The sequence below is a fragment of the Ursus americanus genome, chromosome 34, assembly GCF_024610735.1.
Source record: "Ursus americanus isolate L20-20 chromosome 34, mUrsAme1.1.p, whole genome shotgun sequence".
Lineage (NCBI taxonomy): Eukaryota > Metazoa > Chordata > Mammalia > Carnivora > Ursidae > Ursus > Ursus americanus.
The window spans coordinates 3,355,111-3,368,976 of record NC_142160.1 but is presented as its reverse complement, the minus strand read 5'-3'; the positions used below and the strand labels follow the sequence as shown (position 1 = coordinate 3,368,976).

The 13,866-nt window shown below is 56.9% G+C and overlaps 1 protein-coding gene across 3 annotated transcripts in view; it reads right to left on the bottom strand.

Moving 5' to 3' along the window:
• Positions 1-13,866, bottom strand: part of SYK (spleen associated tyrosine kinase) — a 75,156-nt gene that overhangs the window by 40,946 nt on the left and 20,344 nt on the right. For all 3 annotated transcript variants that reach the window (XM_045772409.2, XM_045772411.2, XM_045772410.2), the window contains exon 2: positions 799-1,256. In XM_045772409.2, the coding sequence (XP_045628365.1) occupies positions 799-1,212 (414 nt within the window). In that variant the 5' untranslated portion in view covers positions 1,213-1,256. The remainder of the gene's footprint in view (positions 1-798; positions 1,257-13,866) is intronic.

Genomic DNA, 13,866 nt, shown 5'->3' with positions numbered 1-13,866 from the left:
ATATCTAATACTGCTGGTGACAACTGTTGACGAGAGTATTGGTGTCTGTCTGCAAGGGTGAATTCACGTAGACCCCATCCGAGGAGGGAAAGCAGTCACTGTACAAAAACCTCAAAGAGCGAGTCCTGTCATACGTCTGTGTGCATCGGAGGTCACCACTAGCCCACAGTGCCTGCATCCGGGAAACCCAAGAGTGATGTCTGAGCACACGGGTCCGCACAGGACACCCTCGAGCAGCCTGGTGGCTCCTGACCTCAGGCGCTGTTAAGACTGTGGGGACTGAGCTGCCCCCCCCACCCTGCCCCAGGGCCTCTCCGGATGACGGCTTGTCACTCTGTACTCATTGAATACACGCACTTCCTGTGGCCAGGCCAGCCTGCTCGGGGTCATCCCGCCCAGAGGCTGAGAACAACGGGCAGAGGGAGGTCCCCAGCAGCAGTGAGGGTCCATCACTGGGTACCAGGCAGGTGCGGTACGGGGCGCGGGAGGGCATGGCAGGCGGCCAGCCAGGGGCGCTGCGGCCATGGGCACGCTCACCAGAACGCCCTGCCGGACACATGTCAGGAAGCTACAGCATCAAGAGCCCTTCAGCCCCTACAGAGCGACCCCCCTGGGTGCACCTGGGAGGCCTGTCCGGGGGGCCCCATGTGAGTTGGGCGGCTGGCTGACCCGCCTCGCTGGCAGGCAGGGCCGCCCTCTCCGCGGTGGCCCCAGAGAGGGGAGCTACCCCCGCAGCCGGGCACCCGTGGCCCGGGGCTGAGCGCGGAGACGGCCGCAGGCCCGGGATCGGGGGCGCACCTGCAGGTTCCAGGTCTGCTTCACGTACTCCCTGATGAGGCTCTCCTTCAGGTCCTCGAATGGGCCGGTCTTGGGCTGCACCCCGGGCGGCCGGTGGAGGGGCTTCTTGAGGACGCAGACGAGGCCGTCGGACTCCTGGGAATGGTAGAGGCACAGCTCGGCCGGGCTGCTGTGCGTCCTGCCGCCCGCGATGGCGTAGGTGCCGTTCATCTCACGCTCGATGGTGTAGTGGTGCGCCTTCCTCCCGTGCGCCACCGACAGCGCGAAGCCGCCCAGGTAATTGCGGCTCTGACGCAGCAGGTACAGCCCGTCGCTCATGCCCCCCTGCACCAGGTAGTCCTCTGCCTCCTCCCGCGTGATGTTGCCGAAGAAGAATGGCAGGTGGTTGGCGCTGTCGGCCGTGTTTCCCGCCATGCCTGCGCCTCCCCGTCACAGCCGAGGGCTCACGCGGGGCCTTCCTGCCAAGAAAAAAGATGGGACGTCGGTCAGGCCCCGAGCAGCACGGACGGTCGCTAAACCACTGACCCTCGGAAACCCGGGCCAGGTCCTCCCGACAGGCTCTTCCCTCTGGGGACCTGGGGGTGGAGCCCCCGCTACCGGCACTCGTCCATCCCGTGCTTCCGCCCTTTCCACAGAATCAGTTTCCGAACACACCGTCCCAGGAGTGAGCCCAAACAGAGCACTGGACAGATGTGACCAAATTAACTTCTTTTTTCTTGTTAGGGACAGAGAACTCTAAGAGACACAGAGCAAAGAGAAGTCCCATTGCAAGACGGCTTAGGCGCGGGCCCGGCGGCCGGCAGGTGCACAGGGCGGGACCCTGCAGAACCTGGCCCAGCTCCCTCTGGACATGGACACACGCTGCTGGTCATGTGTGGTGAAGACATTCCCCAACACTCTTGTACCTGGACACGGCGGTTCTAGAGGGTCTAGTCTGGTAGACAGACACCAGACAGCCGAAGTACGAGCCACGTTCACGTGCCACGTAAGACGGGGGTGGTGCGCACCACAGCTCATGCACCTTCGGGGGTAGGACCAACAGCGGCTGCCCTGAGGCATGAAGAGGGAGGGCCTCCCAGTGCCCCTGTCCCCGGGTGGCCGGCAGTCCCATCCCTGTCCTTCTCCAGACCACTTTGTGGCACCCACCACACGCTGTCTGTGTGGCGGATATCAAAGGAATAGTGCAATCCCACATGTGATGAGGACATGCGACACAAAGAAGACCCCTCCTGCACTACGCAGACACACGCACTTCACAAGGGAAGCACGGAGGCCGAGGACGCCGCTTAAACCGCAGAGTGTTTTAGGCTTTGTTCCGAGCCGTCCACAGCTGCACCTGAAACGGGGACGCTGCTAACAAAGGACAGCTCTGGGAAGCAGCGGTGTTCGCCTTCCGATTCTCTCTCCCTCTAGGCTCATCCTGGGACACTCGTGTTCCAACTTGGGCCACTGCCTGCCATCATCGAGGACCCTGAGCGCACCTTCCTTGCACTGGGCCGTGTCCCCGCCGTGGAGCTTCTGAGGCCCCCACTACCCACGTGCACGCCCAGCTTGTCTGCCCTGCAGCCCAGCGCTGCCCACTGCCACGCGTGACGGGTCATCTGGGCTCTGTCGAAACGAGGCGCCCCAATCAGTGCCAACGATCTCGGTGGTGCGGGTGGTGTGCCCCTCACTGCGCCCGAGGCCCACACCCCCACACTCTGCCCGTCGGCCTTCCCCGGCCTGGCTGCCGCCCCAGCCGGGAGCCCGCAGTCCTTGCGTTCTCTCAGGCTTGTTTTCCGAGTGGCTTTGCCGGGTGCTCCTTTCTCTCCGTTCCTGCCGTCTGGCCTCATGCACCCGCCCCAGGGGCATGGTGAGCACACTGGCCTGCATCCTGCGGCCCCCTACTCCCCTCCACCCACCTGTCCAGGAGCCCCACGGTCCTTCTAGCACGCCCCGTCCCCCCCAGCCTGAAAGCCTCGTCCCCCGACGCCCGGGCCACGGGCCGTAGCTGCCCCCACCCCTGCCCTGTCCTGTTTTGCACACCTGCTTCCCATGCAGCCTGGCTCCGTGGCTGTCCCACCATTAGCCTCGCTGAGACCTGTGTCCTCGAGAACACTACTTTAAAGGTGCACACATACTTTCAATTTGGGTAAATCCCAACAACACAACTGTCCTTGTCAAAATCGTCAGTTTGTGACTGTGCGTCGGGGCCGGCGCTCCGGCGTGAACAGCGCGTGGAAGCATGTCATGTAAGACAGGACGGGGCCCATCCTCCAGGCGCGGGTAGGGGTGCTCCCTCATGACCCCGACGGCACGGAGCTCAGACTCGTCCCCTAGCAGGTGGCACCTGCCAGCTTTCTGGGGCAGGGAGGGGTGGCGTGAGTCCCCCCGTCAGCAACTGTCATGGCTGAGCAGCCCTTTCCTGAGGGTGTCACGTGCCACAGGGACACGGGCACAGGCCTGCGGGTGGACGCGTGTGTCCAGTGGGGTTGCTTCTGACAGGAGGCATGGCTCCGGCAAGAGCAGTTCGGGCACAGGCTTGTGCTACTTAGTCCGGGGCATGAATACCGTCCGGATGCCCGTCCGTGCTCCCTGCAGCACGCACCCGGTCTCCAGCCTCCTCGGCACAGCACAGGCCTCCTTGCTCCAGCCGGCGTGCCCCGGGCTTGTCCCCACACTGCTGTCCCCACCTACGTTCCGGACCCCAGCGCTGGCTCGCCACGGCAGCCCCCAGGGCTGTGCCCTGCTCCAGGGCGTCGTCTGGGCCACTGGGCGGCCGAGCCAGGGACCCGCGGCGGGGCTTCCCCGCCGTGCACCTTCCTGCCCGTGCCCATGACTCAGCCCCATCCCCGTCCCCGCCTGGGACTTGCTTCGGGACAAATCTGCCTTTTCCTCCGACCCCAGCGAAAGTCTGCGGCTCAGACAGCGTTTAACACCCACGGGGATAATTTTCTCAACAGCACCGAGAACTTGCTGCCTGACTTTTGTCTATTTTAACATTCCCACTTATTTCTCTCCATGTGTGAAACTGCTTTACTCAAAAGCTCAAAACTGAGAAACAGAGGGGTCCTGTGGACCCCACAGAACAGACCCCGGCACCCCCCATTCCTCAGCGGTGTACACGTGTGCAGCCAGGTCTCAATGAGGTGAAGCTGCAGGGTATTTCGGGGTGAGCGCCTCAAAGCATGGCAGCCTCACTTACTCCTTGGGGGCCTTTGTATGACCCGGGTTCAACGTGCAGTTTGCAACAGAAAAATGTTTATGACCTGAAATAATGTTTCGTGATGCCTGGGGCAGCTTCGTCCCCCCCGCCAGCTCGTTTCCACAGGCCACAATCCCTTCCCACACCCTAACTTCCCGGGGGTGTGATTCCCGTCTCCGCCCCCCCCCCCACCAGCGTGCGGGCTGTGGGACCAACACGGATGCCCGCGCTCGCTGCCCCATCTGGGCGCCCGGAATAGTTCCTGGCCCGTGGCAGGTGGCCACAAATATTGCCTGATTAATAAAAGCAGATTTAAAAATAACGCGTACAGAGTAATCTAGTTCTGTGTTCAGAAGCTGATACCCACACACATAGGTAAACACGCGCACATCAGGAGTGGTAGAGAGAGACGGGCTGGGAGGTCCGTGGGTGGCCTTACCCACCTCTGCTCTGTAACTGTGGAAACCCCGCGCCGGCCCTCTGCTCTCCCGCCAACGTCCTCTGCCTGGCCTTCACTCTCATGCCCTTGCCAACATCACCAAGGGGCCAAACCCAAGGTCACCCCCTGCCCTATCTGGCTCGACCTTCGGGAGCACTGGACGGAGCCCAGCGGCCCTGCCTCAGTGGGTCTGTCTCTCTTCCTTGCTGACCCTTTTGGCATGGCTCCTTCCTTCACTTATTCTATAAGCCGGTGCTGGGCCTGGGTCTCCTGCCTCATCTTCTCTCTGCACATGGCGCCCACTACTAGTAACGCTCACCGATCCCTCACCCACCTGTGCGCCCCGAGCTCCTGACCTGAACGCTGCTCACCCAGCGTTTCCACCGGACTGTCCAACAGGCAACTCAATTTCATGTGTCCGCAGGGGGGCTTTGGTTGCTCAGGCCCCTCCCTCCCTCCGCCTGTCCTTTTTTTTTTTTTTAAGATTTTATTTATTTATTTGACAGAGAGAGAGACAGCCAGCAAGAAAGGGAACACAGCAGGGGGAGTGGGAGAAGAAGCAGCAGGCTCCCAGCGGAGCAGGGACCTGATGTGGGGCTCGATCCCAGGACTCCAGGATCATGCCCTGAGCTGAAGGCAGATGCTTAACAACTGAGCCGCCCAGGCGGCCCTCCCTCAGCCTGTCCTAACCAGGGGAAGGACCCTGGCCCTATGCAGCTGCTGGGGACGAGACCCTGGAGTTTGCAGACCCCTCCCTGTCACAGTGCACTAACCCACGGAGCCAGAAGACGGCATGCTCGCTCCCGGGTGCGTCTGAGATCCGTGCAGGAGGCTGGACCAGGAGCTCTCCAGGCATCTCTCATCAGTTTCCCTCTAAGCATATCCCAAAGCCATGGCTTCTCACCATGTCCCCCGATGCCACCACCCCTTGCACACATCAACGGGTCTTACCTAGTTCTCCCCACCACCTGCCCTCCTCGTGGTCTGCTCACTACACAAGCAGGCAGGGTGATGTTGGCAAGCCACCTCGCTGTCCCCGTCACATCCCAAATCCTACCTGGTTTGGCCTGAGCCGCTCCTCATCTTGCCCACTCACACCTGTGCTCGCCATGTCCAGCCACCCCGCCCTCCTTCCTGTCCCCGTGTGCCGGGACCTTTCCTGTCCCTGACCCCTTCGCGTCCCACTGGCTGGTCTTCTATCTCAGGCCTGTGGTCTCAGCTCATGCCACCTCCCCTGAGAGGCATAAGCTGACGACATGCCCCCACTCATCTCTATCTTGTAAAAGGGTTTATTTCCATCATCACCTTCACCAAGAACCAGCTCTTCCCGCCCTAAAACCAGAGCTCCAAAGTCTGGAAGTGTTGACGTGCACCCCAGGTGCTCTAAAAATGCCTGTTGGATGGAAACATGCTCATCTCTCCTGTTTAGAGTTTCGGCGGTGAATGCACGCTGTTGTTGCAATACGATGACAGCCCAGCACCGGGGCCAGAGCACCCAGAGGACGCGTCCAGCCTCCTTCTGGTTCACTGCTCCCTGAGGGCACCCGCTCCCACGTGGGATGCACCTGTCTGCCTGACTCCCTGCCTCTCCTCTTGCAGCCCGGCCCCCCTTCTGCCCACAGGACACGCAGAATGCTTCTGCTTCCCCAGAAGATCTTCCCATGCTTGCTCACAGCTGTGTCCGAGTCAGCCTCCTCCCTCACTTGGCCTTACTTCTGGAGTGTTCACCATCCTGGGCACTTTGCCCACACTGTTCCATTTCACCCAAGACCCTCTTCAAAGTGTGGCCAGCCTCAATGCCATCACCGCGGGGACCTAAACAAGCAGGGCACAGGCCACTCCTGGGTCCGCACTTGGTGTCCCACCGTCATGACTGTGGGTGGCCTCAGCACCCCAGTGTTCACGTTGGGCTTCGAGCTAATGAACGCTGCCCTTTCCACAGCGGCCAAAGCCTGTCCCCACGCTTGACGTGCGTGCTAACGCTGCGCCTTATCCCTCACACTCCTTCTGTTGGTTCCCCCGTCTGTCACCCAAAATTATCTTAGCTCAGGGTTTCCCAACGTTTGGGCTGGATCGTTCTGAGGTGGAGGCTGTCTTGCCCATGACCAGTTGGCCTCCACTGACTAATGCCAGTAGCACACCCCCAATTCCCCCGCTGTGACAACCCAAACCATCTCCAGATGTTTCCAAACGTTCCCTGGGGGCGACGGCCCCCAGGCCCCCTGACTGGAAACCACTGTGTTCGCAGTTTGGGCTGCCCGCAAATCTGACACGTTCCTTCCAGTGCATCAGCATTCTCACCACTAAATTAGAAGCTCAAATATCCCCTGGTGAAATTCAGCTCCAACAGGCGAGCAAAAGACAGGGAAGGTTGGAAACGAGCAGAGTCCCGTGGGGGGAACTGTGCCCCAGCACCACGGCTGGCTGGCACCGAGGACCACGACATGGCATGCAGCCCTGAGCCTGGGGGCATTCTCAACACAATCACCAGCCAACAGCACAAGGAAGTGCAGAAAACACGGCAGGAAATGGACCACGGAAAGGACACCTGTTGGCAGTGTGAGGCCGGACCAGAGAAGGAGACAGAGTGCAGCCCTACTGGACCTCAGCTGGGACCGGGCACGGGAGGAGACTCCCGTTTCGCTGCTCTGTGCCTGTCCACAAATGTCCACGCGGACGAGGTGAGTACGGACTGGGGGCTGCAAAAACATTTCGGCAAAAAAGGTGAATTTATAACCGTGGAATCTGTGAATAATGAGGATCGACTACCCAATTTTGCTCATTCTCCCGGGCAAAGACCCATCCTCGTGCATAGAGATGTGCAGTGCTGCCCTGGGATAAGCCTACGCTCTTAAACGTCGAATTCTGTCCCCTACATCCATGTTTGTTTCAGTGCTTTTCCCCTTAGCCTGTGAAGAGGTGGGCTGTGTCTTCGTACTTCTGTTTTTTCTTAAGCGCTATCCGACCCGGTTATCAGAGGCCCAGCGCAGGGCTCGAAGACGTCTGCTTTTCTGAAGACCCGCTGAACCGTGGTTCCTGCAGGTGCTGGCTCGCTACTTCCTGCCGAGAACACCTCCAACAGCGCTTAGCAGGCTAAGGTGGCTGACTTCGCATCCCTGTCCCCTCAGAATATGGACTGAGATGACAGCGGCAGAAATGAATGCCATTCTCGGGAAAATCCGGGAACGATTTCTGCCATAGCCCTGTCATGGAGGGAAATAAAAGATACCCTGGCTAATGACCCTTAGAGCCACACAGCCACCTCGATGCAAAGCAGCCCTGATCAAAATTTGCCTGGGAATTCCCTCTGCAGCTTGAAGCTGAGAAAATTCAGCGTGGGGCTTGTGTAAAAGGAACAACCGCATCTGTGGGTTTGATTCATTTTCATAAGAAAGAGGAAAGAGCCCAGTCTACAAGGGCAATAGCACTTCCTGGGCCGGGCAGGGGCTGGCTGACTGGTTACGACAGATGACCGGGTCAGAGCAGGTGCAGGGGGGCCGCCCCAAGGAGCCCCCCGGTTAGACGACCCCCTTGGGCCACTCTGCAGAGGGCGGCGGGCACTGCCTCCCACAGCAGGATCTGGCCACGTGGGAGATAACATGTGGACACAGACGCTGTGGCCGCCCACGGAGACACAAAACCCGCGGCGCCCGGCCTGAGTCAGCCCCATGTCCACCGGCTTCCTGAGTGATAGGGGCTCGCTGTCCGGAGACTGCCCAGCAGCGCTGTCCCCAGCCTCCCCGAGGCCGCCAGCTGGACACGCCACGGAGCACCCGGTCCCCCCGGCGGAGCCACGCAACGCCGTCTCTGCCCACGCCCCCGTTCTGCACGTGGGGGGAAGCACAGCTGCTCAGAATACAGGGACACACATTTCAGAAACAAAACGTAAATCTAAGGCTGGAGAAAGTGATTTTTTACTAACATTTAGAAGTAGAGAAGTTTCAATACTTGAAAATACCATCCAAACTCTCAAACCTGAGTTCTTCCACGATGCCTCCTGAGCTTAAGGGCACGAACAACGCGCCGAGGAAAGACGGACGCCTCTCGGCCGATGTCTGGATTTTCAGGCTGCATGAGAGAACCTGCTTCTGTGCCCACCTGCTGCTTCTCCCTCGACGTATGGGTGCACATCACAGAGAGGATGCTTCAGGGTCAACATAACTGTTCGCAAATAAGCAGCCAGCCACCACAGGGGAATGTAACATCAAAATAGTAATCGTCCATGTGTTCCTCGTGTTTGTTGCGCACCTACTATGTGCAAGTGATTTTTCTGGGTGCCGTGTGGGAAAGAAAGTGAGTCTCTTTGCCTCCAGAAAAGCAGCCGACGTGGCTCGGGGAGCGGAGGTCCTCTCCAGAGGCCCAGCGCTTACCCCAGGGCATCCGCGGTCTCCACCTCTCCTGCCCCCCGCTGTGACTGGCCAGAGCCGCCGCAGGTTCAGCTTCTCGGCAGGAGCTCTTGCTCACCTACACCCTCAGGCCCGGCCCAGACTGAGCCTTGGAACAGGGCGGCGGGGGGGGGGGGGGGTCCCCCCCCAGCGCAGGCGCAGCAGGCTTAGCACAGAGAGGGCGAGTCTGGATTGCAAACAGCTTCCCTGGGCACTGGGAGCTCCCTCACTGTTGACAGCCTTTACTACAAGCCAGCATCTCACACTCTGCGTGAGGTGAGCAGAGAGATGAGCTGGCCACATCCACCCCCAGGGGCCAGGGAGGAAAGCAGGCGCAGGTGGGCCGAGACTGGACTGGGGACACAGGGCTGCGTCTGCACGGCCTCTCCACCGGGGCTCCCGACACACGCAAACGTGCACAGCACGGGCGGGGCTTAGGCGGGAGGACGTGCTTGTTGGCAGAAGACTCCGTGAGCATGGGATGACACAAGGCGTCACCAGGTCACGTCTCACTCTGGCTCTCCTGTGAAGGGAGGGGGTGGGGTTGCAGCCAGCGGGTCCCTGGACGCCCAGCCACAGTGTCCAGAAAGCAGGAGAAATAAAAACAATGAAGTAACAGACAGAACACACACTGAACGTGACCGGTCGCTCTCATGTGGCCTCTTCACGTGGCAAACCATACAGGGAAGCAGGACGTGCAACAGAACACCTCCAGGGGCCGCTCCAGGGAAGCCCTGGTCACCCCACAGACTTGGCTTCTCCTGTCCCATCCAGAGGTGCCTGGCTGAAGGTTTCAGCTTCCGGACACTACTTTGGGGGTTCCCATTCCTGCACTTCATTCACACAAACCACAGGGGCCCCGCGGTGGCGGGAGAAACCAAACCATCTGATTTAAAGCCGTAAGGATGTGCTCATGCGGGCTAAGTCATCTACAGTAAGTGTTGCTCAATATATATTAGAAGTCACCATCACCGTTTCCTAGTCCGTGGAAGCATATTTGTGGGATGCACCACATTGCAGAAGCTTAGGGTGATGCTCTTGGATGTCATAAACCCGTGACACAAGCACACCCTGTGCTTGAGTAGGTGGTCAAGGCTATATGACGGGAAGAAGGGTGGTTTGGCCACATGACGACCACAGGAAAGGACTGGAATGGCACTCACACATGCTCGGCGGGAGCTCGGGCTGCAGTGGGGAGAAACACAGGCACAGACGTGGACTTGCTGAAACCTGGGTGCAGCCCCCTTCCTGCAGACACCCCAGGAGGGTGGAAAGTGGGAGGCCGGCGTTCTGGATGTGCTTGACTCCCACACGTTCGACCCACCTTCCTTTCCTGGATTCAAGTGCAGGTCTGGAATCAGGAGCCCGGACAGTGAGGGGAACCCACAAGGATGGAGAGAAGCTTTCAAAGGGAGAACAGCAGAAATGAGACAAAGCAGAAGACAAGCCCCTACAAGCCTGAGTCCTTCCTGCTGCTGCACACTGCCTGTAATTAGGGAAGTGGGCCTACGCCTCCAGCCTCAGCACAAAACCAACCGGAAAGCAGAAGTGCCAATGCCCCGTGCCACGGGCTTCCTTTAATGGTGCATTCAGAAGAAGCCAAACCCGAGGACACAGATCCCACTGGAACCGAACTGTGTCTAAGGGCAGCGCAAGCAGACACCGCTGAGCCCGTTGTGCTGAGTGCCCAGGGACATGCACAGCCCCGAGAGTTCTTACTAAATGAACTTTGTGTTACTAAAGAAACCTAAGGGCTAAGTAGGGTATGCCAAAATTTTCGTGGGTATTATATATATATTTTTAAAAGGCTCTACAACATGCAAGTATCAAATTCCCCTATAAAACTGGATCAAATAGGAGAGAAATTCTAGAAGAGAAATCTTATCAGGATGCCAACTCCTGGCGGGGGGCTGGCGAGGCTGAGCAGACATGGTCTTCACATCAGGAGGGCCCATGTGCAGAGTCAGAGGAAGTACCAGCTCTCCCCGGCCCCATCCCAGATCTCTGGGAGGTGCCACTCGCGGTACCAGCAGGACACACAGCCACGACTTTGAAGCTCACACTCCAGGCTGTGCTGTCTCCCACACTTGGGAAGAGAGCTGGGAGAGGCCAGCCTCCACTCCAAAACATCACAGGAGGTGCATCACAGAGAGACACCCTCTCCACAAGCCTGAAGCTGCCGGAAGGAGTCCGGTGGAGGGTCTACTTTGGTGTGTCCAGGAGACTCGCAAGGATGTGTTCGGAAAAGTAACAGAAGCCAACCTGTACCTCAGGCCTACCGAAGTGACAGCTCCATGCAAGCAGCATGACCATCTTACAGATGACAAACTCGAGCCACAGAGAGGCCAGGTATGCACCTTCAGGGCTAGCCTGGCCGGTGAGAACCGTGAGAGCGACGGCGGATGGTGGCCCAGATGACAGGATGGCAAAGGGAAGCTCACAAGTGTTGGCTCACAGGGCATCAGCCGACTTGCCCGCATCCCTAAAGGTAGTGGTAGCCAGGTTCATCAGGCCTGGCATCGAGCCCAGGAGGTCAGTTACCTCCCAACGGACAAACAGGTAGTCATGGGAGAGCCAGTGCCGGAGGCCAGTGCTTCCCTAGCTACAGCCTTCGGAGACCCTCGGGAGCGTGTGAACAGGCCCCTCGGCCAGCACATCCTAATGCAAGCGCAGGCCTTTCTGGCCAAACTCGGAGCTCTTTCCTTGTCAACTCACAGCACAGGTTCTCCACGTGCAGTCCCAAGACCAGCAACGCCAGCATCATGGGGAGCTTGCAAGGAATGCAAATAGAAATGTCCAGGCCCCACGTGGCTTGCAGAATCAGAAGCCGTGGGGGTGGGGCCCAGCCACCTGTGATTTCACTTGCGTCCCACAACACTGTCCATGTCGCTGCTCAAGACAAAAGTCTAGGTCCTCTTCAGGAGCTTCTTGTCCATGTCACTGGGTCACCAATCCTACCCATTTTACCTTCTACCTTTCCAAACACACCCACCCTTCAAGCAAAAACTGGTCACACCACTCCTCTGTTAACGGACCAGTCTACACCATCTGCCCTCTGATCTCAGGGTCAATGGGCTCCCCCCGCCCCATCGCTCCCCCGGGCTCTCTCAGTACAGCACCTTCGGATGCTCCCAGACCACCCAGTGCCCCTCAAGGCCACCTTCCTTTTGCAGTATGGACCACAGTTCTGACTTACTTTTAATATATCTTCACTTAAATGAGTGTATTTGATGAATGCCTGTCTCCCCAAGGAAGGCAGAGACAGTATCGATCCAGCTCTCTCTCTCTCTAACTTTTTAAATGAATTTTAAATTTTAGGATGTATTTAGATGTATAGAAAAATTGCAAAGATAGTACAGGGTCCATACACCCCACACCTGTTTTCCCTGTTGTTAACATCCTACAGGACTACCGGACATCCCGCACAACTAGTGAACCAACAGTGACACATTATTGTTATAAAGCCCATACTTTGTTACTTTCTTTGGATTTCCTTCGTTTTTTACCCAATGTCTTCTGTTTATGTTCCTGGACCCCGCCCAAGATTCCACACTGTATTAAGTTCTTCTGCCTCCTTAGGCACCTGTTGGCCGGGACAGGTTCTCAGGCTTTCCTTGTTTTGGATGACCTTGACGGCTTTGAGGAAGACTGCTCAGGGAGTTTGTAGAAGGTCCCTCAACTGGGTTGTCTGATGTTCTTCCCGTGGTTAGACAGGAGTTATGTGATTCGGGGAGAAAGACCACACAGGGAAAGTGCCATCCTCCTCACATCAGATCAAGGGTGCAAGCACGCTATCGATGTGTCTTATCACCGGTAGTGTTCATCTTTGACACCTGCCAGAGCTGGTGCTTGTCGGGATTCTCCACTGTGAAGGTGGTCACCCATCTCCTCCTCTTCCCATCCCACCCCGTTTGGAAGGAAGAAACTCTGTGCAGTCTACACACCAGGAGAGGGGAGGTATGTTCCACCTCCTTGAGGGCAGAGTATCTCCGTAAACTGTTCGGAATTCTGCAGAGTAGGTTTGTCTATTCTCCCCTCTCATTTATTCAATCAATCATTTGTTTATGTAAGTATGGATTCAAGGATACTTACTTTACGCAGCTGGCTTTAATCCAATACTACTTTATTCTGTTGCTCTGATGGTTCCAGTGTAGCCACTGAGAACCTTTCCAGCTGCGTCCTGTGCCCTGCTCAAAAGGCTCTATCATTGTGGTTTTTGTTTTGTTTTGTTTGGGGGGGGGCACTTCCTTATTTCTGGCACTAAAGATATGGCAGGTGGCTCAGGTATGCTTCTTCTCCACTCCTACACTCTCTCATTTCTCTATTCCTTGTGATTGACAGTGGTCTTAGAGACCACAATCTGGGCACAAGGTGTGCTCACTGCTACTAGGATGTCACTGCCTCTAGACCCTCTCCAATGACAGAGGAAGAAAGTACACACACCAGTACGTATGCACCATCTGAAGTATTTTGCTGTCTCTATCCATCTGGATCTGTATTAACCTAAACGTGAGGTCACACTGATGTCTCCATCCCTCTGCTTCTATTCTCCAGAAGAGAAAATCGTTAAACATTGGTAGAATTCCCTCCTTCAGTGTATGGTATAAGTCATCAATGAAACCATTTGAGCAGGGAACTTTTTTCTTCTTTTTCAGACAGGGAGGAGGTTATTAAATTATTGACTTAAATTGAAGAGATGGGGGCTATTCAGGCTAATTTTCCTTCTGTGAGTCCTGGTAGTTTGTGCCTTTCAGGAATTAGTCTGTTTCACGTATGTCATCACATTTGTGAGATCAGAATCTTCCATACTCTTGGGTCACTGTTTTTCTGATGTCCGTGAAATCAGTACTGATGACATCTCTTTTATTTCTGATACTGGTAATTTGTCTCTTCTCTATTGTGTCCCTGTTTTCAATGTCAAGGATTTCTGCTCTCATTTTAATTATTTCTTTTCTTCTCACTTTAAGCTTTACTTGCTCTTTTATTTTGCAGTTTTCTTAGGTAGAAGCACAGCTTATGGATTTTATATATTCCTTTTATCTATTATTTGCACTTAACTC